Source organism: Pteropus medius, unplaced genomic scaffold (genome assembly GCF_902729225.1).
Source record: "Pteropus medius unplaced genomic scaffold, Ma_sr-lr_union100, whole genome shotgun sequence".
Lineage (NCBI taxonomy): Eukaryota > Metazoa > Chordata > Mammalia > Chiroptera > Pteropodidae > Pteropus > Pteropus medius.
Genome location: NW_024350319.1, coordinates 20,702,166 through 20,729,388, shown reverse-complemented (window position 1 = coordinate 20,729,388; position 27,223 = coordinate 20,702,166). Strand labels below are relative to the sequence as shown.

At 33.3% G+C, this 27,223-nt stretch overlaps 1 protein-coding gene across 14 annotated transcripts in view; it reads left to right on the top strand.

Moving 5' to 3' along the window:
• Nucleotides 1–23,334, top strand: part of ZNF644 (zinc finger protein 644) — a 101,359-nt gene extending 78,025 nt beyond the window's left edge. For 8 of the 14 annotated variants that reach the window (XM_039838801.1, XM_039838799.1, XM_039838797.1 and 5 more), the window contains 4 exons: nucleotides 877–3,914; nucleotides 4,095–4,700; nucleotides 20,803–20,905; nucleotides 21,640–23,334. In XM_039838801.1, the coding sequence (XP_039694735.1) occupies nucleotides 877–3,914; nucleotides 4,095–4,700; nucleotides 20,803–20,905; nucleotides 21,640–21,832 (3,940 nt within the window). In that variant the 3' untranslated portion in view covers nucleotides 21,833–23,334. Of the gene's footprint in view, nucleotides 1–876; nucleotides 3,915–4,094; nucleotides 4,701–15,095; nucleotides 15,500–20,802; nucleotides 20,906–21,639 lie in introns of those variants that run through there. The other 6 variants (XM_039838807.1, XM_039838808.1, XM_039838806.1 and 3 more) reach the window with 2 other exon arrangements.
• Nucleotides 23,335–27,223: the final 3,889 nt, after the last annotated feature.

The window sequence follows — 27,223 nt, the reverse complement described above, 5'->3', positions numbered from 1 at the left end:
CAGGCAATTTCTGTATAATGTTGCCATTTTTAAGAGTGGGATAAAAACAGGGTGCAAGGGAACTCTTAAAATAGGGGCAGTAATTATATAGCCATGGTATGTGTGCATGTCTCCCACACACCAAGGGATAACTGCCTTTAAGGAATGTCTAGGATTTGGGGCCCCAGCCTATGAATATTTAAAATAACATAAAACATCACTAATTTTAACTTTACTAATTTAGGACCGAGGATAACTTACATAAGGAATGAATGCCAACCCTGTGAATAAAACATTTTATAAATTAGTAGAATTTTAGAAAAATGTGAAACATTGAGAGCAAAGTGGTCTTAATTTTTTAAAAGTAAAAATTCCTTTTTCATACATTAGCCGTTGATGTTGATAGCAGATATGTTCATTGAAGTAAGGTTCTTCACCGAATAGTGTTTATAAAGGAGGAAACTTTTAAGCGACAAAACTTTTACTACTCTGCAGTGTTTAACAATTTTCGTTATTCTCTAGCGTAGAATGACTATCCTTTATAAATTGACTTAAATAAGATAGTTTTTGTTAGCAATCTACATATGAGGCTTTAAAGTTTTTCCTTCAGTCTTTAGCACCTTTATTTATATAATGCGTCTCTGTTGCTTTTCCCTGGAAATTTTGTGTATATAGAGTATTGGATGGTTGTTGCCAAGCACAAAGAAAAAATTAATCTTTGAGACACTTTTAAAGTCTTTCCATTTTTTAAAGTATTTCTTTATTCCTGGGAAATTATTAGGATCTCAATATAAAGAGTATAATTAAGCTAATAAAAATGTGCACTTTCAACTCTCCATACATCTAGTAGAATTTTTTCTTTCATGCAAATCTAAATTTTCTTTTTCCATTTTCTAGACTAAATGTGTTAAATGGGCTTGCCAACAATATGGATGATTTGAAGATAAACACCGATATAACTGGTGCTAAAGAAGAACTCCTAGATGACAACAATTTTATCTCAGACAAAGAGAGTGGAGTTCATAAACCAAAAGATTGTCAAACATCTTTTCAGAATAGTAATACGTTCACTCTGCCTGAAGAACTGTCAAAGGACATATCTGAAAAAGCCTTAAGTGGAGGCCAGTCTACTCTATTTATACATGCTGGTGCTCCTACTGTTTCTAGTGAAAACTTTATCTTGCCTAAAGGAGCTGCTGTTAATGGACCGGTTTCACACTCCTCCTTAACTAAGACTTCCAATATGAATAAAGGCAGTGTTTCATTAACCACTGGACAGCCTGTGGATCAGCCAACAACAGAATCTTGTTCAACTTTGAAAGTGGCAGCTGATCTTCAGCTGTCTACACCACAGAAAGCAAGTCAACATCAAGTTTTATTTTTGTTATCAGATGTAGCACATGCTAAGAATCCAACCCATTCCATTAAAAAACTACCTACCTCTGCTTCAGTTGGTTGTGACATTCAGAATTCAGTAGGGAGTAGTATAAAGTCAGATAGCACTTTAATTAATCAAGTGGAGGTGGGTGAGGATAGTGAAGATGTATTGGTAAAAGATGATTGTGTCAATACATTAACAGGAATTTCCTCAGGTACAGATGAATTTAGGTCAGAAAATGATACAAATTGGGACCCCCAAAAAGAGTTCATTCAGTTTCTTATGACTAATGAAGACACGGTGGATAAAGCTCCAGTTCACTCTAAAGTAGGTCTAGAGAAAAAGAGAAAGCGAAAAATGGATGTAAGCAAGATAACCCGTTATACTGAGGATTGCTTTAGTGATTCTAATTGTATACCCAACAAGTCAAAAATGCTAGAAGTAGACTTCCTAGAACAGAATGAAGAACTACAAGCAATAGACTCACAGAAATATGCATTATCAAAAGTGAAGCCTGAATCAACTGATGAAGACTTGGAATCTGTGGGTGCTTTTCAACATCTAATTTATAACCCAGATAAGTGTGGAGAAGACAGTTCACCTGTTCATACTAGCACTTTTCTTTCAAATACCTTAAAAAAGAAATGTGAAGAAAGTGATTCTGAGTCGCCTGCTACTTTCAGCACTGAAGAGCCATCATTTTACCCCTGTACAAAGTGCAATGTGAATTTTAGGGAGAAAAAGCACCTCCACAGGCATATGATGTATCATTTGGATGGGAATAGTCACTTTCGCCATCTTAATGTTCCAAGGCCATATGCTTGTAGAGAATGTGGACGGACATTTCGAGATCGTAACTCACTTCTAAAGCATATGATTATTCATCAAGAAAGAAGACAGAAGTTGATGGAGGAAATTCGTGAATTGAAAGAACTCCAAGATGAAGGAAGAAATGCACGATTACAATGCCCTCAGTGTGTGTTTGGTACCAATTGCCCTAAAACATTTGTGCAACATGCTAAAACCCACGAAAAAGATAAAAGGTACTACTGCTGTGAAGAGTGTAACTTCATGGCAGTGACAGAAAATGAATTGGAATGCCATCGAGGCATTGCCCATGGAGCAGTGGTAAAATGCCCCATTGTCAGTTCTGATGTAGCCCAGAGGAAAACGCAAAAAAAGTCATTCATGAAAGACTCTGTTATAGGATCATCAAAAAAATCAGCTACCTACGTATGTAAGGTGTGTCCTTTTACTACTTCAGCCAGAAGTATTTTGAAAAAACACATGGAGTACTTACATTCATCATCATGTGTTGATTCATTCGGTAGTGCTCTTGGACTTGGTAAAAGAAAAGGTGGCATCCTCGAAGAACCTATAGATATCGATAGCACTAAACCATTAAATAAGCAACAGTCAGCCACATTTCCAAAGAACTCTGCTTTAAAACAAGATGTAAAGCGAACATTTGGATCATCCTCACAATCAAGTAATTTTTCAAAATTCCATAAGCGGCCACACAGAATACAAAAAGCTCGGAAAAGCATCTCCCAGTCAGGTGTTGTAAATGTGTGCAATCAGAACAATTCTCGCAAGACTGTAGTGATTAAAAACAGCGTTGACCAAAAACCTAAGTATTTCCATCAAGCAGCAAAAGAAAAATCTAATGCCAAGGCAAATAGCAACTATTTATATAGACACAAATATGAAAACTACAGGACGATCAGAAAATCAGGTGACTCATATCCTCTGCATTTCAAAAAAGAAGCTGGTTCATTAAATTCTTTACATCTGTTTTCATCATCAACTAATTCTCACAACAATAGTTTTATTTCCGACCCTCATAACTCTGACACAAAAAGGCCAGAAAGCTTCAAAGACCATAGGCGTGCATCTCTAAAGAGAGGAGTGAAGGAATCTAAGAAAGAAAGTTCTGCCAGGGGAGAAGACTTGGATAGCTATCCAGATTTCTTGCATAAAATGACTGTTGTTGTTTTGCAGAAACTTAATTCTGCTGAAAAGAAAGATAGCTATGAAACAGAAGATGAAAGTTCCTGGGATAATGTTGAGCTAGGTGACTACACTACACAGGCTATAGAAGATGAAACTTATAATGATATTAATCAAGAACATGTAAACTTATTCCCTCTATTTAAAAGCAAGGTAGAAGGTCAAGAGTCTGGAGACAATGCTACCCTTAATTATGATCAGAACGATGGATTTTATTTTGAATATTATGAAGATGCTGGAACTAATAACTTTTTGCATGAGATACATGATCCTCAGCATTTAGAAAATGCAGAAACTTCGTTGTCAAAGCATAGTTCTGTTTTTCATTGGACTGATTTGTCTCTTGAGAAGAAATCCTGCCCTTACTGCCCAGCAACATTTGAAACAGGTGTTGGGTTGTCAAATCACGTCCGGGGACATCTTCACAGAGCAGGATTAAGCTATGAAGCCCGTCATGTTGTATCACCAGAACAAATAGCCACAAGTGACAAAATGCAACATTTCAAAAGAACTGGCACAGGGACACCTGTTAAGCGAGTTAGAAAAGGTAAGTTTTGATGTAGATAATTTGGGCTAATAGTCTGTATTCAAAGTCAAAGGATTTCAAAGTTTTGCTCAAGTTTGGTTTTTATTAGCATCACATAATTTCATATTTTAGAGTTAATTGGCTCTAAGATGGTCAGTTTATAAAAATATTCTGATATCACTCTTAAAAAATTTTTTTTAGCTATAGAGAAGTCTGAAACCACTTCTGAACACACTTGTCAACTCTGTGGTGGTTGGTTTGATACTAAAATTGGATTATCAAATCATGTTAGAGGCCACCTGAAAAGACTTGGAAAGACCAAGTGGGACGCTCACAAATCTCCAATCTGTGTTCTGAATGAGATGATGCAAAATGAAGAAAAATATGAAAAAATCTTAAAGGCATTGAATAGTCGTCGTATTATTCCCAGACCATTTGTAGCTCAAAAACTTGCATCAGGTGATGACTTTCTATCTCAAAATGTTATACCTCTTGAAGCATACCGTAATGGCCTAAAGACTGAAGCTTTATCAGTGTCTGCATCAGAGGAAGAAGGGCTGAGTTTCTTAAATGAATATGATGAAACAAAACCAGAACTGCCCAGTGGGAAAAGGAATCAGTCTCTTACATTGATAGAACTGCTTAAAAATAAAAGGATGGGAGAAGAAAGAAATTCCTCTCTCTTTCCTCAAAAGATCCATAATCAAACTGCAAGAAAGAGATTCGTTCAGAAATGTGTTCTTCCATTAAATGAAGACAGTTCGTTGATGTATCAGCCGCAAAAAATGGACTTGACTATGCACTCAGGTAAGAGGACATTTATGACTATCTTATATAATTTAAAGACAATTTAATTATGCCTACTTTATTAGGATTTTTGTAGAAAATACTTTCATAGAATCTTTTTAAGCTGCTTTTTTTTGCAGAGCAGAGATTGGTTATACTGCCATTTCTTTATAAACCGTCAGTTCAATGCTCATCAGCACTGAATTCTCTGTGCCTCATTTCTTGGTCAAAATGTAAGGTGAGAACAAAAACAAACAAACAAAAAGCTGATCTGTAAAAATAAAAGTTGCTGTGACTGGGGAGGCGGTTCTATGGATGGGAGGTTGACGTTGTTCAAAAGCATAGCGTTAATGAAGAGGCAAAACCTCTGTCATATTTTTGCCAGTAATGTTTTCAAGCTTTAGCTATTGGTTTTCCTGCAGTTTAGGTAAAACGAAACACTCTTTAAACTGAATGGATGGTATCTGTTGTCCTTTGTGATTAACTCAAAATAAACTTTTCCCTCTCCGATTCCTCGTTGTATTGTGGGATAGTTTGGTTTTGGAGAACTGTTGTGAGTGTAAAACATCGGTTTGGGGTTTTAGATTTTACAGTGGCGTTCTAATTGAATGGAACAAATGGTTTAGCTTAGTGCTTGTACACAAATTGGTTTTCCTTTTCAAAGGAATATTTTGTATATTGGCAAATCATATAGCAGAAAGTAGCCAAACTTTATTTGGTATTGCTAAGTCTGGTTTATACTTTTAAATTAGAAAAATTTTAAGTGTCATTATAGGTTTCTTTTGGAGGGTAAGATTATTGAAGGTTGACTTAGATGGTCTCATAATTTTAGCCCTGAATTGAATGCTACGATCAAAGTTGGTCAGTGGATTAATACTGAATAAAATTACTGTAACGTTGACTTTTGGGCATTGAGGTATCTCAAATATTCGCAATGCAGTTTTGATTTAAGGAAAGATTATCCTGTAACTAGTCTGAAAAACAGTTTCTCTTGTATGGGCTTCTGGTTAATAGGGCTCTTTCTTTCGTATGGAGTCTTCAAAATCTATTTTTCAACATTTTTCAGAAGTATAAAATGTAAGGAAAATGTTAACCATGTTGACCAAGGTGTAGTACACTCCAGAGAGGTAAAGCATATTTGTGGCTATCACAGTAATGTTGAAGACATCAATTGAAACATGTTGGGAGAGTGAGGGTTGTCTGAGAAGTTAGGGATTTCTTATTGTTTCAACATGTTTTCTTTCCTGTGATGACTAAGATGTTAGTTTGTTGATCATTTATTTAGCACAAAGATTTTGGCAAAAAACTTCAAATAATTAACTTTCTTTATTGATCGCGCATTCAGAGTAATGAACATATAATGCCCTGAATAAAATGTTGTGTCTAACAGCTGTTCAGTGGTGTATTTTACCACCTTTTCTCCCAGCCTTCATCAGAAAGCCTAATTTAGTATTGAATCTTTTACGGTTTTGTAGGTAAAACACTTTAATTACTACTTTGTTAACTAGACCTTAATTCTTTTTATTGGTAATGTTGTGAGCTTTGAAACTTCTCAACAGAACTGTGCTATCCAAATCACAGGATTGTATTTTAGATTTAGGAAATGATCTGCGTGACACAGAAATCTGCAAGAAAGTGATAATAGATGTTAAATCTAGAGGAGCTCCAAGGTCAAAAATATTCCTTTTCCGCCTTTCCAAAGAGCATGGTTTGGCTCTAAATACTAACTACCGACTAATAATAGCTAACTCAATTCCCCTTCCATATTTTAAGTTAAGCTAATTCATTGAACGTTTTCTAAACCATCTTTGTGGTACTTTTCTTCACCCTTTTAGCTAAGAAAATTTCACTTTTTGAAGTGAAAACTGGATTATAGTTTTCTTTTGAATGATAGGTATGCCTGTGATCTTAGAACATGTGTACATTGCAGTACGACATTTACAAGTGCTGTTAGCCTGTGCAACCACTTAATGCACTTATGCACGAAAGAAGAGTGTTGGACTTTTGACCATTGCAAGTATGTTTGAACAGAACACAGCAAGTCTGTTTGATACAATACACTTTTTTTCTCACCAAACTGGTGCTAATTCAGATGATATTTATAGCTTTCTTTGGTAAGCAGCATTTGAGTCTGAATACACATTAAATTTCAGCAGCTTGTAAACTATTAGATATAATTTTAAACAGATTATTCTTTTTCATTTGGCACTTATTGACTTGGGGGAAAAAAAAAACCAATAGAGGTGTGGACCTTTTGAGTTTACAGTATGCCCATTGATTTTTAAATTATACTATTTTTGACTTAAATTTATTTTTGTTAATAGGTGCCAAGAAGACACCTCTCTTTGGTTTGAAAAAAAAAAAAATTGTAGTTCTAATTTGACTCTTGCTCTATTAGGAAAGGAAGTTATCTTGAAATTTCAACTATGTAGCTTGATTAGGAAATTAAGCAAACTAATGAGAGTTTTATTAGTTTATAGATCAAATCTTTAATGGGACAGGCCTTAATAATGGCCCGTTTTGACAACTGAATAGATTTTTCTTTTAATGCCCCTGAACTATATTTAGAATAAATAAATGTACTATGCACATAAATGTTAATGAGCACATTTATGTGTTATTTTTGGTTGGTTAGCCCAGCCTTGCAGATACCTCTTCATACTGCTAGTTTGTGACAATTTTATTAACTTACTCATATGTAACAGTACTTCTTACCCTACAAAATGCTTTGTTTGCTCTTTTCTTTGGTAGCCTTTCAAGCTACCCTGCTTTAGCAAAATCCCATTTCTCTCACCATTTAAAATATGCCCTTTTTTTCTAAATAAATCCTTTTGCCTGAAATTCTCCTTCCAGTCTTTTTACTTCTCTTGTTCTTTTAGGTTAGTACCTTTGGCTTTCTTCTAGTTGTTTTCTCAGCTTTTTTGTTCTTTGTCATGTCTTCCTATGTCTTACATCCAGTATATTCTTGCTATTTGTGTTTTTACTGTCTTTCTTCTGCTTCTTTGCTTTCTCCTTTGACTTGATATGCAGATGACCAAGGATGATTCTTCACCATTTATATTAAAAGGAGGAGAATAGAGTGAGTTTTACTGGATTAGTCCTACTACTGTGAGGTTTTAGTTTTTGTGATATTACTCCTACCTTCATCAGGCTTGGAAGGTGATTGAAGACAGTACAGGCAAGGGTGGCAGTGAAAATAAAAGACTGCAGAAACAGAAAATCTTCGTTATCATTATCATAGTCACTGACATTTATCGAACACTTATTATGTGTCAGACACTATGCTATGCAGCTTTCATGCATAACATTTAAACTTCACAGCCACCATATGAATTGTAGGTACTCTAATTCTCTGTTTTATAGGAAAATAGGGCTTAGAGAATCTAAGTTGTCCAAAATGTAATTTTTAATAGCAAATTTGAAATTCAAATCAAGGCTCTCTTACCCTAGACCTTTGTTTTTAATCACGATGATCTACCACATAAAGAACAAAAGCAATTGAAAAATCTTTAAATAAAGTTAGATTTAAAGTGGGGAGCATTCTGGTGAAGACTGAATAAATAAAAGTCTAATTAGAAAAAGCAGGGATCCAAGAAATGACGAGGTCTGGATTTGATTTTGGAGGACTTTAGAAAATGTTCTATTCTGTTGATTCAGGCACATTCTGCAAATAATCAACAAGGCATATCTATCTAGTACAGATTTTGTAGTCTATTAAAAAAGTGCTTTTACCTCATCTGAAAATCTTTCAAAACGTAGAACTGACTGCTTATACATAACCATCCAATGACCAAGAATGCTTTCTAATGAACACTTTATTATCTACAAAATTTCATTATTAGAGAAAAATAGTATAGGATGTATGGGAGTACATTTTGGGCACCAAAGAAAAAAAGGATATTTAAAAAAATATCATTAAATACTAACCAAATTTCGGAAATGTTAGAAAATAGAAAGAATGTTTGACAATCCTAGAGCAAAGAGAAGGGAAATGAAAAACAGAAGAAAGTCTAAGGTGGTGTTTCCACAGCCCATACTTACTTTTTAAAAAAATAAAAACTCATGCTTCCTTTTCTTGGAAATTCTGAAACTTCCCCTCCCCCCACCATTTTTAAAATCTTCTTGACCAGTAGAGCTTAACAGAAGATGTCTTTGTTGTTTATTCATGCCAACTGAGTTTTTTTTTTAATTGGTTTTAATAATGTTTTTGTTTTCCAAATGGAGAATTCAGTATTTATAAACTCCACATGCCTATTCCCCCATATCCATTTCACTGGTATAAAGCACTGGTCCAAACCTGTGGTCCTGGAGGGATCCACTGGGTTATTATAGGAATTTATCAATTCATATAAATAACAAGCATTATTTTTTAAGAGTATGTGTACACTGTTTTGATGAATCAAATACAAAACCATTTGTCAAAAACCTTACCTTAATCCATATATATCAAAACCTGGAAAATGTACAGGGAAAATAGGTAGGACTGAAGCTTCCATAAGAATATCTAGTATCTATGTTCCTAGTTCAATCTTCATTTACGGAGATTTTTAATTACGTGGCCTGCTCTTGAAGAAAAAGCTTAGCTGTCCCTAGACCAAATGCTAAAGACCTACTTGTTTACCTGTGGTAGAAGACAGTCCCAAGCCTTCTTAGAAGCCACCAGCTTCTGTGGGAACTGGTGGCCTTTTGAGGGGTAAAATATTCTAGCTAGCCTGAATAGACTTGAAAAAGATGCCCCTTTGCTTCCCCCAAATAGTTATTTACTGGTGACTCATATACTTCTAATGTGATGTTCTCAAGTTTGGAGAGTCATTCATGCCTTTGAGAATTTCATGGAAGCAATGGGCTCATCCCAGAAACATGTACTTATTCATCCACAGATGAAAATTTTTCTATATATAGGCTTTGCATGTCATTCTTGGACCTTTCTTCTGGTGGAAAACTGAGAAAGGGGAAATGCCAAAACAAAACAAAACAAAACAAACCTCGACAACAACAACATGGAAAGAACACAGAACTGGGAATCAGGAGCCTTAAGACATCTTTTATTTTAAGAGTTAAAAGATGCTTGAAATGTAAGAACTGTGTAACATCAAAACTAATTTATATGGTCACAAATATAAATTAAAACATAACATCCTTCCTAATTTTAGTTAAAGGAAATGATGAAGAAAGTAGAAAAGCTTTGGAATTGAAAACATGAAGAAGTAGCCATATTCGGGACCGAGTTAAAGTGTCAAAAGAGAATAAACTTTACATATTAAAATTTTGTCCAGAACTGACCCAGTTAATCATCTATTGGCAGGTTCAAGTAAATTGTTTAATAATTTCTATGTGTGTTCAGTGGTGGATAATTATTTATGAAACAGTTTTACCTTTTTAAAATAGATTTTTGTCTAAAGAGATTAGTACAAAGAGTTTGCTTTATAGCTTATATTATAAATTCAAGGCATACCTATTCAAGATTTTATTCCAATTAATGTAGACTGCACTACTAATAGACTTCTTTTTCAGGTTTCATTCTCTTTAGATTGATGTTTACATGCTCATACAAATTGGTTCCTGGTTAATTCCTAATACAGTCTAATATTTTCATTAAAAGTCTGAAATTTCATATAGTTCATATTAAATGCTTTTGGACTTCTAATTTTAACTATTGGCTTTTTTGTGTGTTTAATAATATTTTAATTAAATGATAGCTTTTTTATACTGGCAGTATTAAGAACATAGTATTACTAAGTTATTAATAGAATGACCATACACACTGGTTTAGCCCTGTTGTTCCAACCAAATAATAGTGCCTTTCATAAGTGTCCTGGATTGTTCAATAAATTATATGGACATCCTAGTTATTAAATTTCTAAAGCATTCTATATTATTTTAGGCAAAGTGTATTCTATCAACTTAATCTGCAATAAGGAACCAAAAAAAAAATTTTGAGGTCAAAATTAAGTTTAAACGTCAGCCGGTGAAGAAAGAGGAATAACTAAAGTCCGGGTAGAGAGAATCTTGTGAAAGGAAATATATCAGTACGATGAGTGCATGTTTGCACAATCTGTTATCCCTTGAAAAGAAGAAACAATAACAGTGGTCGTTAGCATTTTTATTGGGACTCTATTTTTCCTTCTGATTCTGAATACAAACTCACAGTCATATACCTACTCATTCACTCACCTGAATTGAGTGTGATGCACTCTAATAATTTCTATTTTATCCTTTTTCATTAAAAATTAATACCGATCATGACCCAGTAAATTGATTTACTGCCCACTAAGATATCACTATGCACAGATTGAAAACATTCCCTTTAAGTGACTTTCTTTTATGGACTGGTACTGACTAGAATCAACAATAGTAATATTTTAGAAATCATAACACTTCTGTGGCAGCAAGTGAATTTTCTTTCCTCATTGAATTCAAATGGTTATCTATAGATCATATTTTGTTAATCAAATGCTGATCTTTGGTATTTAAAATAAATTAGAAATTTCTAGTGATCTAAAATGAATGTAAGAACAACATTTTTATATGCAAATATATTTGGTGGAGGACTTCATTTTATTATTTTCAGAACACTTTCATGAAAACATTTTGGAAATAAAACACGATTGTTGCTATTCTGCAACAATAGACTCACCATCACAATTAAAGAATGAGTTCTCCAATGAGACGGAAAAACTTTTAAAAATTGGTACTAGAGCCTTTTGATTAAGTACCACTTAGTACCACTAGTAGCTAGTACCACTAGTACAATAAATCTCTGCATTCATTTTCAGTAGAGTCAATTGTGTTATTTTTCATAGTGTTTATTTCTTTTGTTGTTTGTTTTTATTTTTCAATTACAGTTGACATCCAGCATTGTTTTATGTTAGTTTCAGGTGTACAGCACAGTAATCATTTACTTTTCAGTGGAATTGTAGATTACATATTGCTTAGTAGGATCTTTTCTTACTTTCAGCTATAATGAAATAATTGGCCATAGAGGCCTGCAACAGCAACTGCTAATGAACATATAATACAGTGCCTGGTGCTGAATTGGCTATATAAGCCACCAAAAAGTAATTCTTATATTATGGAAAGTGCCGTATTGGAATACTTTCTGCTGTGATGGAAAGAAAAAAATAGTATTGTGAAAGTTTTTCAAGGTGCGTTAAATCATTTGCCCTTTATATGAGTGTCTCTGCAGTGTCTTTTAATTATTATTAAAATACTGTGTCTTTAAGAAATTGCATGCTTTTATAGTGATTCATCCAGCCAAAAGAATACAAGTAGAAAGTTTTTATTTCCTTACTAAGATTAAACTCTAAAGGACCAAACCAGCTTCTAGTTAAATACCTTGATAATTCCCCCAGACTAGGCCGTGTGGGGGAAGACATGTCCCTGTCATCAAAAACTTAGGAAAGCATTATTGGCAACACATACAAAACTATCAAAATTATAAAACCGTGCAAGATGGTATACAAATAAATGTTATATTGGATGTAAATGTTGTAGGAGTTCAAGGTACTTATTTTAGTCTCGGCCGCCTTTTGAGGGGAGCTGGGAATTAAGTTGTGTCCCTTTTTTTTTGCTGCCTTTACTACTTGTCTCATTGTTAAATAGAGCCTGAAAAGAAAAAAGGAAAATAGTTCATACTGGTATGTTTCTTAACATTATTTATAAAGTGAGACAAAAATACAGCCAATAGTCAAAGAAAATTTTTATTCATTCAACAAAAATTGTAGTGATTGTATTATACCATGTGTGCTAGCTCTGAGGCTAATAATGACCTTGTACTCCATCTGCATAAACATAATCATGATCCAATGTTCAGCTAGGCCCTGAACTTGAAGGATGAGTAGTTTTAGGCAGAAGGATAAGAGTAAACCATTCCAGATAGAAGAACATAATGTGGCATAAAGGGTTGAAATTTGGAGTTCGAGAGGTGCTGGGAGATACAGTTATAAGTGTTTGGAAAGACAATGATGCTGAAAAGATAGAGTCAGTGCTTTGAGTGTTTGTTAAAAAATTTAGGAAGTCTTTGAAGGATTTTTTAAAATAAGGGAATGATATGGTCAGTTTTATATTTTAAAAAGCTATTCCTGATACAATGAAAGACGGGTTTTTGTATTTTCTTGGCTGTAACTTATCTCTGTAGTACATTTTTTTGCATTAAAAGTGTGTATCTGTACATATTTATCCGCACAGAAACGTATCATTTACTCAAGATTAGCAAAGTTAATGAATTGTTCAAGTTGAGTAAATTTTTTTGGTAAAGGAAGACTAGTGTCAAACTTGATTTTATTCTAACCGTTTTGATGGCAGTGTTTCTAAAATGTTCTTATTTCCGCCTTCAGAAACAGAAGAGTGAATATAATCATTTGAGTATTTAGAGTCACCCTTATGGATACTGATTGTTTTATTATGCCAGCAAGAATTGGGCTATTTGCCCACAATGCTAAAAAAGTGACTGGCTGATTTATTCAGTAATTCAACAGTTTTTTCAGCTCTCACTGTTATTTATTCATTGTGCTAAGTACAGAGATAAATTGGATCTTAAAGTATATTAGAAGCATATATATATATATATAACTGTAATACAAGACGAATTTAAGTGCCATTGGAGAGATGTGCTTGGAATACTGTGGAAGATGAAAGAGAGAGGAAAATACTTTCAGCTAGACCAGGACCCAGCAAGGCTTTTGGAAGGAGCATTTCATTTGGACACTGAAGGATAGATAATTGAAATGGAAAGGCAGTTAGAGGTAGGGAAGGAGCATACCTGTGGAAGGGAGCAACTTGTGAAATGTGGGAAGTTTATGGAAAGTACCAGGAAGTTGGAGATAAAAGAAATAGGTGGACAGGTAGAAAGCTAGAAGGCTAATCTATGGTATTGGAATTAATTTTGTGAGGGGCTGGTAATGATGTTTTTTAAGAATTTGTTTTTAAAGAATTTTTAAAAAGAATTTGTAAAGCTTTTAAAAACTGTCATTTAAATAAAAGTTAAAAGATTTGATGGAGAGGTGTAGAAATTGTGAGTGAGGTCATTTTAGGAGTCCTGAACCAGAACAATGACAATAGGAATGTAAAAGAAGGATAATGGATGTCTGGATATCATGGAAGTAAAAGTAAGCAAAATTTGGTAGATAATTTAGAGATAGAAGAATAAGAAGAAAGAGACAGAAATGGTTCAAGGTTTTAAATCTTATTGCTTGGGAGGATGGTTATACCAGGACAGTTAAGGCATCTGTTATCATGGTATCTGGTAAGAGAAAACTCGGCTTCATTACCTCACTGGCTGTCATTTATCTAGCAACACTTCATCATCCAACTGTCCACTAATTACAAAGCAAATAACCACACTTAATGAATCAGTAAGTTTGTTTTTTAGGAGAATGGAGCCTAAGAATTTTCTACCATAGTAGCATAATATTTATATTTTATGATGCCTACTTTTGCTGGTCATTGGTTATATAATTTAGGAATTCTGTTTGGTTGATAATCTTTTTGACCAACATCTTTTCTTTTTTAAAGGTCTTAACTAGTTCCCTAGCATTCTTGTTGGTTTTGTTACTTACCAATTTCCTGAGATTTGCTTTTTATATCTTGTTTTGATTTTTTTTAATGATTGACCTAACTTGGAATTTTATATGTTTGGATTTTTTTAACATGTCTAATATCCTCAGTTGCGGTATTGTGTTTGTTATGATTTCTAACATTAATTTTTTGAATGCTGTTTATAATCTGGATTAAGGTATAGTTAACTCTTACAAAAACAAGGCATTTTCTTGGCAAGAGCTAAACTGTAAGTAATCTGCTTTAAGCGACTTTATGGAAATAATAAAATAATACATAGATGTTCTCTTTTGGAGGTTAGGGCAGGAAGATGGCTTGTTGGAGACTGGTGATTCCTCACTTATCTAAGAAGTGGGAAAGTAGGATTTACCATTTCTTTGTTGTGTCTGGAGTTTGAGGAATGAGGTTAATTCTTGGCTGTTCAGTGTTTTGAATTATATATTTAATTGTAGCCTTAGCTAGAATTTATCCAATACAGAAGATACCTGGTCAAGCACCATATTTGATTATAGATTGAATTTTCTCTGGAATATGTAAAGCACTTCAAAATAATTTTTTAAAAATCACATCTCTTGGGATTGTGGATTTGTGACATTTTAATTTATAATTATTATGAGCCCTATCCAATTTAAGTTGAATGTGATTATATTAAAGGTAATTGAATGGGAATTTTAAAGTAAGGTGGTTTCCTTTCTTAAGTAATTTTGTAATCAGAACAATTATTTAATTACTCCTACTGAATCTGAAATGATATTTTGGAAATACTGAGACTTTTAGAGTGATTATGTTCAGGTACTTCTAAACAAAAATAATTTAAAGCAGATTTGTCATTATGTATTTTAATGTTTATTTCAATTTTAGGTGTGTCTTGGAAAAGTGGTTGACACTTTTCGCTTAAAACAGCATGCAAGTCCAGCCCATCTTAAGGAGAAATATTAAATGTCTTTTCTCACCTGCAACCACAGAGAAATAATACCTTTACTTTCCTGACCAGTAAGCAACTTACAGCTGGAGTATTGTTAGCTTTTAGCTCTTGGCAACCTGGAATAACTAGTCTTCCTTCAGTTTCTCTGTTTATAAGAATGTGTGGTAAAGTATCATTTATGTTTAGCTTTTCCCTTCAACTCTTGAAAATGCTTGCTCAAAATATTTTCCTGGACATCTCCTCTACTTTGAAATAACAGATGTTTCTGCAAATTGAATGTACTTTTTCTTTTATACCAAGGAGACCCAAGTTTAATAAAGGTTACCTTCATTTATTCGAACAATTTCTCTGAACCAATCACATGAGGCTGTTTCTACCATTAATACAACTTCTTACTTTGTAGGGCAAACCCAAGCTACCTGTCTCTTCTAGACTAATATTGTTAAGCCATAAATCTCATACAAATATTTTTAAAGGAAATCTGCTTTTCAAATATTTTGCATTGCATTCTGTTCCAGGTAGAATGTTAAACTGCGCAGGATCTAATTAACTTTGCCATGATTGCTCTGTGATTCTAGGTTAGTTATTAAACTTATAGTTATTGAGAATGGGAACTCTAAAAGTTGATGAAAGTAGTTTAGGGTACCAAAAAAAATAATCCAATTTGGGAGTAAAAATACCAAGGGAAAATGATGGTGAAATACTTATGTGGATGCTAATTGCGTATCTGTGTTCTTAATTCTAATTGGAAGGGGAACATTGCTCTTCATAACAATAAACTACTCACACCACTTTATATGTGCATCTTGGGAATACTGACTGGCTTGGTTATGTATGGCCCTATCCGAGGGGAGCAAAGGATTGGTGTTAGGAGTAGGAAAGTAGATCCTTTCTAATTTTAATGGACTGTAGGAGAGTGGATTTAACAATTGTTCTAATAGCTTCTTTTTTTTTTTAATGGGCTAAGAGATTAAGAGGTGGAACTGAGGGCTGCCTTTCTCAATTTGGGTGGTAGGTACTCAATACCCAGAACTGTTCACATAATTCATAGGGTCCAATGCAAAATGAAAATGTAATACCTTGTGTTAAAGTCGTTAAGAATTTCAAGACTGCGACAGCAGAGCGTTAAACCAAGGTAGGGCCTGTGTGATGTACCCCTGTGAACTGTGTCTTTTGGGCACTTATGCAAAGAGAAAAGTGCACATCAAAGAAATAAGAATTTGGCTTTTTAACAAATGGCTTTCTCTACTACCTTTCCCCTTCCCCCTCCCTCTGCCCCATCCCTGTGTTATACAAGCTAACATGTTTTCTCTCCTCCCTAGAAAAAAAGCCATGTTTCTTTTTCAGTTGAGACTAAGGGAAAGAATGCTATTTGCACAGTCTTTTATGTTTCGGACTTATGAACCTTGGAGGAATAGTGGCAGCAACTAGACTTGTTTGTTTATCCATCTCACACTGTGTACCCCTTGGGGCTTATTCATCCTCTTTCCACTTCACCACTGTCACCTCCATCATCAGCTTGTTAATTGTGATGGAATGATGACCTGTTCATGTCATTTTTATCCTTACGTCTTCCTGAATGAGTTCATAGCTACTATTGCCTATCTACCTTATACAGGCCTACTAGATGGAGAAGAAATTTTTTTCCTTCTAGTAGGGCTATTCCATGCCTCTTATTTTGGATATATAACCTGGTCATTATATCAAGTTTCACTTTATTCCAGAAATGCAAATACTCATATAGCAACAAAACAGATGAGATAGAACTTTTAGCTGAATGAGCAAGAAAGGATGATTGCAAATAAAAATATTTTGGTGGTGAATGTTTATTTAGTTATGATGTGCTTCTTTACCACATAAGTTTTAGATCCTTTTAAGAAATAAATCATCATTCTTTGAGGTCATTTGTATAGTGAATTTAAAAGAATATAAAATTAATTGAAACGGTTATTGCATATAATGGGCAGAAAGGTGGAAAGGACTATTTAAATATTGTTAAAGCCTGAAGTAAATTCTTTTTATTCTTTGTATAAAACTGAAGTCTCAGAAAACTGTCCTCAGTTTGTTCCTGTTATATTATTTATTGATTTGCTTTTCATCGATCCAGTTTAGTGTTTTAGACACATACATGTTGTGGTGGTGCCGGTAGTGGTTATGGCTGTATTTTGTAGTGTAACAGTATGGTGGGGTTTTTTACAGTCTTTTAAAATTGATCCCTAAAACATTTTCTGCCACCTTAAATAGGAGCCTTAGGAATGTTTGAGTGACTGGGTTTGTTCCTTTCTAAAGAAGCAATTGATACTGAAGGATAAGAAAATTGAGAATTTGTAAAACTAATCTAGTTTTTTTTTTTGTAAATTTCAAGTATAGAAACTGTTAGATTTAAAATACTTTGGAACAGAAAAAAGGTGTGTATGTGTATTGTTTTTTTGACACTGACGAGTAAATGCAAATATAGACTTTGTATAAAGTTATCTGGCAGGTTAAACTTTGTTTTAAACTTTTGGCTGTTCATTGCAAATATTGATGAGCCCCATTATGCTAAAACTGAATGTGTTAGTGATGTTCTTTTTTTAATGTTCTAGTGACTCCTGGTATAATCCATAGTAAAACTGCTTTTCCCTCTAGATATAATAAAATTTGTTGAATGAGGACATTTGTGTAATGGACATGTTTGTTTATCATCTTTTTCATATAATGGAACATTTTGTGTAAATCATCTTTTCATACAGAGAATACCATATGGCTGTCTCCTTTGTGTGTGTATTAATAATATGTTAAATACTCTTTTTTTTTTTTTACAGACTTCTAAATTGTTTAGACAATATTGCAAGGGTAAAAGTTGGATGTTATTAGAAAAAAACCGTTCTTGTAAGGATGTTGATACTAGAAAAACTATTCTTGTAAAATGTTCATGTTTTCACTTCTAAGTAAATAAGCGACATGTCGGGGACTACGACGTTTAAAAGTGATCATGGAGATATTAAGACACTGAAGTATTTAGGTATAATTACCAGAGATCCCAGGTGTTTAATATCCTTACTTTATGGACAAGTTTCCAAGGATTCCCAATGAATATGGAACTCTGGGTACTGGAGGTAATCATATGCTAGCAGAGTTGTCCAACTTTCCAAAGTCATAATGCCTTCAAATATTAATTACTGTAAAAACTGTGGCATTCTCTTTAAAATTTAGATCTAGTTATTCATAAACAGCCTAAACTTCAGAGTTGCTGGAGTCTATATGAAATCAAAAGTCAGAAAAATTCTTTTTTTCCTTTATTAAGGTCAAAAAAAATTTTACAATTCAGAGTAAACACGTCCAGTTCATTTTAAAGTATCAGAGCATCTAAATGTAACTTGCATACTTTGTGACTGATAAAACATTCTTTTGCATACTTTCTCATCAGCTTCTACCGTTCTCTCTCAATTTGTTTTCCACACATAACATTAGTATTCTGTGAACATTATTTTAAAGGATTGTTATAATGCATTGTATTTGTATCCTACAGTAATTTATTTATATTTTAAAGGAATTTGAATACAGTGTGGCAATTTTGACAACCAGCAGGCTCATCAAAGTAAGAGTCTATGTGTAATCTCATGATATACCAAATGCTCGCTCTTTTCTGCATAACAGAGACAGGGATTGTGTGTGGTTTGCCTTACAAATAGGGAAAGAGTAGCTGTCATCTAGCCTCTGAGTTCCCTAACTCTACTTCTGTATATGAATTGCTTTAAAATCCACCTAAATTCAGATTGTTCACCAATGCAACTAGGAAACAGAAGGTGCTAATTACAAAGTACATGATACCTCACTGTTCTACCGGTTGTGAAGAACCTAATTTCTACATATAAACTAGACTGATGAGAGAAGAATTTAAGTGTGACTACTAGCAGCATATTCATTTAAACAGATGATGCACAGTTGTTTTACAGGAACATTACCAGTGTTACATGCTGATAGAACAAATTTCCATTCATATGTTGTCTAAATGTCAAAGGTTAAATTACTGGATTTTCCTTTATTTTTTACCTCAGAAGTATTTGTTGAGTTCCTACTATGTGCCAGGTTCTTGATTGAGGTAACTAATGAGAACCTTATAATATTTTTCTATTCTAGGTTTTGGTTGAAGCTTTGAATTAGCCATTCTTTAATACTTAACTTGACTTCCTGTAGTTCTTATTAGATTAATCTTCTGAGGATAAGCAGAGAATGACTGTAGGCCCTAGGTTTTACTTTTAAAGAGGCAGGTGACAGGAAGCAGAAACCAGTGGCTTGAATGAGATTTAGACTTCTTGTGGTTTTTAATTTTTTATATGACATTTCTGTTAGCATGGCCACTTGATTACTGTAAGGAACTATGTTTCCTGATTTTGTAATAATAGCATCGGTTCTTTTGCAATCTGGACTTTGAATAATTCATTTCACAAAATCATTGAATAGCCAGTTCCTGTTCTCTCTTACCTAGAATTTTTCCAGAGGATTTCACATGGCAAGGTAACAGAAGAAAAGCCATTTGGGTTACTCTTCTGTTACATTTGTTTTCCTCCCCCTTGGATCCCTACATGTAAACTCTTACCTTCCCTTCCTGCTAACTGACCAGCAGCACCCTGTAATACTGTCATCCCTTTGTCCAAAAGAAAGATATAGTTGTATTCAAAGACCAATAAAATGTTATATCCTCCCTATTCCTACCTATAAAAATATCTCTGTTTTTTAATTAAGTTAGATTTTGTGTAATAATTTATTGAGAGAAAAGTAATAGAAAAATTTCAAGAACAGTACTAAAATTTTGATCCACTTTAATATAATGTTCCCCTTTTTAATTATGCTTTAAAAATAGATATAGGAGAAAATATAAAATAAAAAATGTAAAAAATAACATTAAACTTACAGTCCATTTGTTGTAAACTTACATGAAATAATCTGGATTTATATGTATTTTCTAGTAAAATAAAATGTATAATCCATACAAATTGAGTTAAAAAAATGACAGTTGAATTATTTTGCCCTTTCAAATGTAGAGCCATTATATAATTGTAAGAGCCATTTATTACTATAGAATTTAAAGTAAATTGCTATAAAATTTATTTTTAATTAAAATTTTTATTACATTGATGTTCCTTTACTAAATTTTTAAAGCATGTAAGACCCACTTAACAAAGTAGTAATCAAATGCATGCTTAAATAAAAGGTTATAATTTTCCCGGAAATAAGGAAGATTTAACCAGATGTTAAAATTATGTAAGAACATAAGAGAAAATATTGCCATTATTGTAATAATGGACCATTTTAGTAATTTCAAATTATTTAGTTACATTTTCTCAGTTCTAGTTTGGCACGGTAAAGCCTTATTTTGAAAAAAAAAAAACAGTACAGGAAGAATGTGTGCAGGTAACATTACTGCTATTATAGATCCAGCTGCAAGTCAGTGCATGCTTCAGAGGTATGAATAAATGTGGACTCTTTAATTTAGATGGTCTGACCTCTCTAGAAATATATATGTGTATGTACATATGTATGTGTATATATATACACACACACATACATATGTATATATGTGTGTATGTATGTATGTGTATATATACATATATATTGTAATATATAAAAAACGCTAAGTCTTTCTCTCCCCTTTTTTAGCCTTAGATTGTAAGCAAAAGAAATCAAGGTCAAGATCTGGAAGCAAGAAGAAAATGCTAACATTACCTCATGGTGCTGACGAGGTTTACATTCTCCGATGCAGGTACATGCCTAACTGTCAGATCCGCTTAGTTTCTTCAGATTTTGCGTTGAGACGTATTAGACGAATTTTTAATTTGTGACAGAATGTGTATTCCCAAGAAAATTGTAAATGAATTTTTGGAGACAAGCTCAAAATCTTACTCAATTCATAATATGCTGTACTTCAGTAACTAATGGATGAACTTTTTTGTATTAGCTAATAGCCTCTATGATACTGTGAATTATAAAAGCTTTTTTGTATTTTATTTGCTTTGTTTGGTTTAATTTGATTGGTTTTATTTTCTTTTTAATTGTCTTGAGTTTCTGCTTACTGAGAACACGTTTTCTCTCCTCTCCAAGTATTCCTAAGTATAGCTATACAAATCATTCACACCTTTATGCAGTTTAAAAAATTCTGAATTGGGGAAGGGTCTTTTGAAAAGGAGGGTACATTTTGGAAATATAGTTGTCCTAAATGTATTAAAATGCGTAGGTGTTAAGACCTGTTTTTAAATTTTAACCTAATAATAATGCCCCATTTCTACAAATATTACTGGTGTTATTATAGCTGTTAAACATATGAATTGGCATTTTGATGTTGCGTTTAATCATTTCAACTTTATGTGTATTTAGAAACTGTCAAGCACTATCTCCTATATATGGTAAAGTTTACTTTGTTTATGGATTTTATGGGAATTGGTTTTAAATAAAGAGAATCGGTCATATTAAGAGAACTATCATCAACTTCTTCTGTAGGTTTTGTGGCCTAGTCTTTCGTGGACCACTGTCTGTTCAGGAAGACTGGATTAAGCACTTACAACGACACATTGTAAACGCTAACCTTCCACGGACTGGAGCTGGCATGGTGGAAGTCACGTCACTATTTAAAAAGCCTGCCTCCATTACAGAAACTTCATTTTCTCTACTAATGGCAGAAGCAGCTTCATAGAACAAGGAAATCTTTTAAATAGCAAATTTGAATTGGATGTAAATTTGAAATTCTTTGTCTTTTTTTAAAGCCACATTAAATTATCCATTTATAAATACTAAAGCAGGAAAAAGGGGAAAAGTGAATTACAGTAACAACAGAGCAAATTAAGTACTTCAAACAGTAAGTAGTCTATATATTTTATATAGGATGGAAAATGTGTTTTTAAGGTTTACTGGGTTTTGTCAGTTAACTATTCACTCAATAAGAGATCAGTACATGTAAGCAGTCATTAATAAACTGTTGCACATGGATACTTAAAGACAGACTTATTGGAAAATTATGTTTTCTGCAGTATTACCAGAATCAAGGTTCTGTTTATTCCCCACAAGACTTGCATTGAAAAATAAGACATTATATTTTGTTCGTATGTATTTAGTGTTTTGTATAATACCAGGAACCGCTAACTAAATTTACTCAACTTAGGGCATTAAATATCATGTACTTCATAGATTGAGACTGTTCACTCAAATAGGGCAGAGTACTATTCTATCTAGATGTGTAAGTGTTTTTTTAAAATCACATGGAACGGTTTTTTTTATACTAAAAAGTGGAGGGAGATTTGTTTAAACAAGTATTTCTAAAAGAAATATGTACATAGTCCTGGAAATTATTTGTGGTAAGGAAATATTCTTTACTCCAGTTGCATTTCTCAGACAATAAAGTGGTGCATCCATGCTACCTCCTACTTTGTCAACAAAGATGCTATTTACCCTTTACATTTTTGTATCATAATAGATTTTAAAAATCTAATGTTCTTTATTGCAAGACATTCTTTTGTTAACAGATTTGTTTCTTTTTAATGTTTTACCTAAAATTTGACATGCTTACAGGACAGGTTTGCCTCTTACTTTATTTAACATTGTAGAAATGTAATTAATAAACAATGCTCACTACACAATTTAGAATAGGCTTTCTCATTTATATTCTCTTCCAAAATTGATCAGTTAGCAAAACTTAATACACCAATTGAAATATTTCTACATATGATGAGAATGTTTACAATTTAAATTTTAGAACTTGTTTTGGATGTGATTATATGTACGAAAATCGTGTAACACTATGCTTATGCTAAGAACCGACATAACAGAATTACTGAAATAAATGTGCTGTGAGGAATGGAAAATATGGTGCAGATGTCTTGGTCATGATAAATTGTGATTCTTCCTTTAAGCTTTCCAAAAACAAATTAGTTATTTTAATCTGAAATCAGGTTCCTTTACAAATAACAGTTTTTGTATGCAAGCACCATTTCATTTTATTTCATGTAGTATGGCTAATACTATAGTTGAAACAAGGATATGCATTGATACTTTTCTTCGTATGTAAATAAAGTTAAAACATTAAAATAAGGAGTATTTTGGTAGAGTATATACATACCTCACTGCCAGTGAAATTGCTTTCCTATGGTATATCTCCTTACCAGAAAAATCTCTAAATAAAAAAAGACTTAAAGAAAATTATAATGCGTATAGTGTGAAACATTTCTTATTTTTGTCATTGGTGGACATTGTCCACTTGAGGTTGTGTTTCATTTGATTTAAATTGTTTATACTTAGCCGGTTACTTTATTCACATACCTTATATACGTATGAAATTAGGAAGTTGGACTACTAGATGGATCATTCACGGGTCTCCTGATCCCTGAGGTATTAGATAAGGGAAAAGTACTTGTAAGTTTTTTTCATTTCTTGAAATGCTTACTATAAACTGTATTTTTGTAAATAAAGATAAGACTAAAACATCAAATTACTTTTGACTAAAAAACATACTAAATCTATATACCAGTTTTCTCTTATTGAGCAAGTTTTTATAGTTATATATGAATGTTTTTTTTAATTGGAAGATACGCTAGTTATATATGAATGTTTTTTTTAATTGGAAGATACGCTACATAGCAAGTAGAGTTAAAAAGTTAAAAAAAAATGGTGGGAAGACTAGCAGTCACTAGAACCCCTTTCAGCTCTGATTTTTATACTGCTCTGATTTTATCTTTTCAAGCCAATTATCAAGAGAGAGGAATACAAGTAATATATGTAGTTTGACCACAAATTTCATAAACAAACCTAGATTAAATTTTTTATGTTAAACTTTTATGTTAAACAATCATTTCCCTTTCTAGATGTAAAAAGAATTAAAATTTAGATTAAAAGTAAACTAGAGGGGTTGTTGAAAAGTAAATTAAAGAAAGAACATTATTCATAGTAAAGATAGTTGGGTTATAAAATTTAAAAAATTCTTTAGGAAACAACGTTTATTTTTTATTGAGCAACTGGAAAGTTAATGATTTATTTTTATTTGGCTTCCACTAGAAGAAAATAATAAAATAGTGCCTCAAGTAACATGATAGGCATTTATGTCAAAATATGGCCTGATTCAGTTTTAGTATTGCTTATTTTCTTTTAATTCCTTTATCGTTGCCTAAGATATTTTAGCTTCTTTAGTATTAAAGCTTTTTCTTTTTTTAAAAAAGTCTGGTTAAAAGTGTGGATTAATTTATTAATAGCATCAAGACAAAAAAGTTAACTTCTCCAAAACTAATATTTTTCACTATGCTTCTTTAGAATATGTTAGAATCATGGCATAGATAATATATCTATTAACATACCTATTTTAGATTTCACGTATTAAATGTGGGTTAAGGAGTTGATAGTTTTTCAGTAGTAATTTAATAGATAAACTTTTCTTAAGGACATACATATAACCTCTAAGGTTTTAACCTGTTAGTCCAAAAAATAGCTTTGATATTTTTTCCTCACAAGAAAGTATTACGTTCATTTTGGAAATATTAGGAAAATGAAAAAGTAAAAAATGAGGAAAAATACCTTTGGTATCATCACTCACAGATATTTACTTTTAACAGCAGCTTATTACATTTCTCATCTTATTGTTTCAATATAATTGTGATTTTAATGTATTATAATATATCTTCTTTTCCCAAAAGTTAATTTTAAATTTGAGCGCCACATTGTATAGACTAACCTTTGCTAGATCTGGAGCATTTTCGAACACCAACAATGAATTCTCTGATTCTCAAGACACCAACTGCATGACCGACAATTCAGTTCTGACACTGCTCACATTTCAGTTGCCAGAAGCAAGTATCAGCTCACCTGTACTTCTGATCAACCAGCTATAAATTGGGGGTTTCCACAAACCCTGCTTCAGGTTCAGTAATTTGCTAGAGCTGCTCAAAGAACTCAGGAAAATACTTGCTTTCCAGTTCATTATAAAGGCTGTAACTCAGTAATAATCAAATGAAAGAGATGCATGGGGCAGGGGAAGAAGGTGGCGTGGATCTTCCATGGGTATGTCACCCTTCCAGCATCTCGATGTGTTCAGCAACCTGGAAGTTCTCTGAACCCCATCGATTAGGAGGTAATTATGAAGGTTTCCTTATGAAGACGCATTTGAATAAATCATTAGCCATTGATAATTAACTCATTCTCTCTTCCAAAATGAATTATGAGCTGTACCATACCATTTATTAACAGAATTGAACCACTGCCTTTGTCATGTATCAAATTCTCATGTAACCTGGATCAGCATCTGTAATATGTTCTGTTCAACTGTTCTTTTTGTCTTTTTAAAATCCAGTAGCATATTTATTTGATTACGGGTTTTTTAAATATATATGTACTGTGTTGTGATAACTGATAGAGCAAGGTCCCTGTTCCTCTTTAGAACAGCAGTTCCCAACTTTTTTAGCACCGGGAACCGATGCTCCTATGAAAATCTAATGATCTGAGGTGGGGCTGAGGCGGTGATGCTAGCACTGGGGAGCGGCTGCAAATACAGATGAAGCTGCGCTCACTTGCCCACTGCTCACCTCCTGCTGCGCGGCCTGGTTCCTGGGAGTTGGGGACCCCTGCTTTAGAACACACTTATCTCCTTTACTGTTCTCCCACATTGAGATTGTCACAGTGATTTTACTACCTTTCTCTTCTGTTTCAAAAGTCTGAGTCCTTTTCACAGTCCTGAGAAGTCTTTCCTCACCCATTTACATTCAGTTTAAAAGGGCTAACCAGTGTTTACATTTCTCTTATTCTATCTTGATGTCTTTTTCCTAGTTAATTTTTTACTTTCGCTCTGAAGGTAAATAATAAATTGTGTAAAGGATCATTGGAGGCAGTCTTTTTCTCTTAGGGTATATAGATGATGTTTACTTTCAGGGTGCATAGACTGGCTATTGTATTGCCAGTCTGACTATTTTCCTTTTAAGTAACTTGTTCTTTCTGCCTGGATGTGTATAAGATTTTCTGTTTATCCTTAGAGTTCAGGAACGTTACTAGGCATACCTAAATGTGTGCTTTTCTTATCATTGCAGCCTGGGACCTAGCAAACTCCCATCTTTTTCTAATTCAAGTATAATTTCCTACTGTTATCTATTGAGTAGTTTTATTTTCTCCATTTGTTCCTTTTTCTCCTTCCAGAACCCCCATTATCTGCATGTTATGTTTATTTGATCTAGTCCTCAAATCTTTTTTCTTATGATTGTCATTTATGTATGTTTGCTTGTACTTTGAGATATTTCTTACACTTAACAATGACCAATCTACTCTTAAAATTAATCATTTAAAATTTTAAAATATGATGTTACTAAGCTTTCAGAATTGTGTGTGTGTGTACATGTCTATATGCACTACAATTGACTCTCCTTAAATACTCTTATTTTTATTCATATTTTTAACTTTCTTCTTTAGCATTCTGTTTTTCTGAAATTTTTTTGTGTTCTGATTATTCTGCTGATTTTCCTCTCTGGTCGCTGGGCTACCTTAAATGGGTTATTTTCTTTTTCAGATCATTGGGTTCAGATCTGTTTGTTAGGATATCCCGCATGTTAATAGTCCTCCAAGCCAGTAAAAAGTGAAGTAGCAGTCTCTGGTGAGGTACCTGAAAGGCATCCCCGATGTCTCTGAGCTCTCTGTAATCTCTGTCTCAAAGTCAAGGAGGATTCAGTCTATTCATTCAGGTCCTTTTGTGGCTTCAGGAAGTGCAGTACACTTACATAGGGGCCAGATAACCCTTATAGTCAAGCTGCTCCCTAGAATCCACCACCACCTGGTTCTCACCCTGAGCTTCAACACATGGAAAAGAAAGTTCCATATCAATTCTCTTTTCTTTCAGACGGGACCCGACACGGCTCCAGGCTTCCCTTACATTCACATCAGTTGCCTGTTAGTCTCAGCAGCCGTTTGGCTTAGGGAAAACTAAAAGCTTAGTGTTGGGAGTAAAGGAAAAGGACTCTCTGTTGAAATCACCTCTTTTCCCAAAACTTCTTACACCTTAAAACTTTTAACAAATATTGATTTTTAATTAGCATCTACTTCAATCAGTAGCTGTATCTTTTTC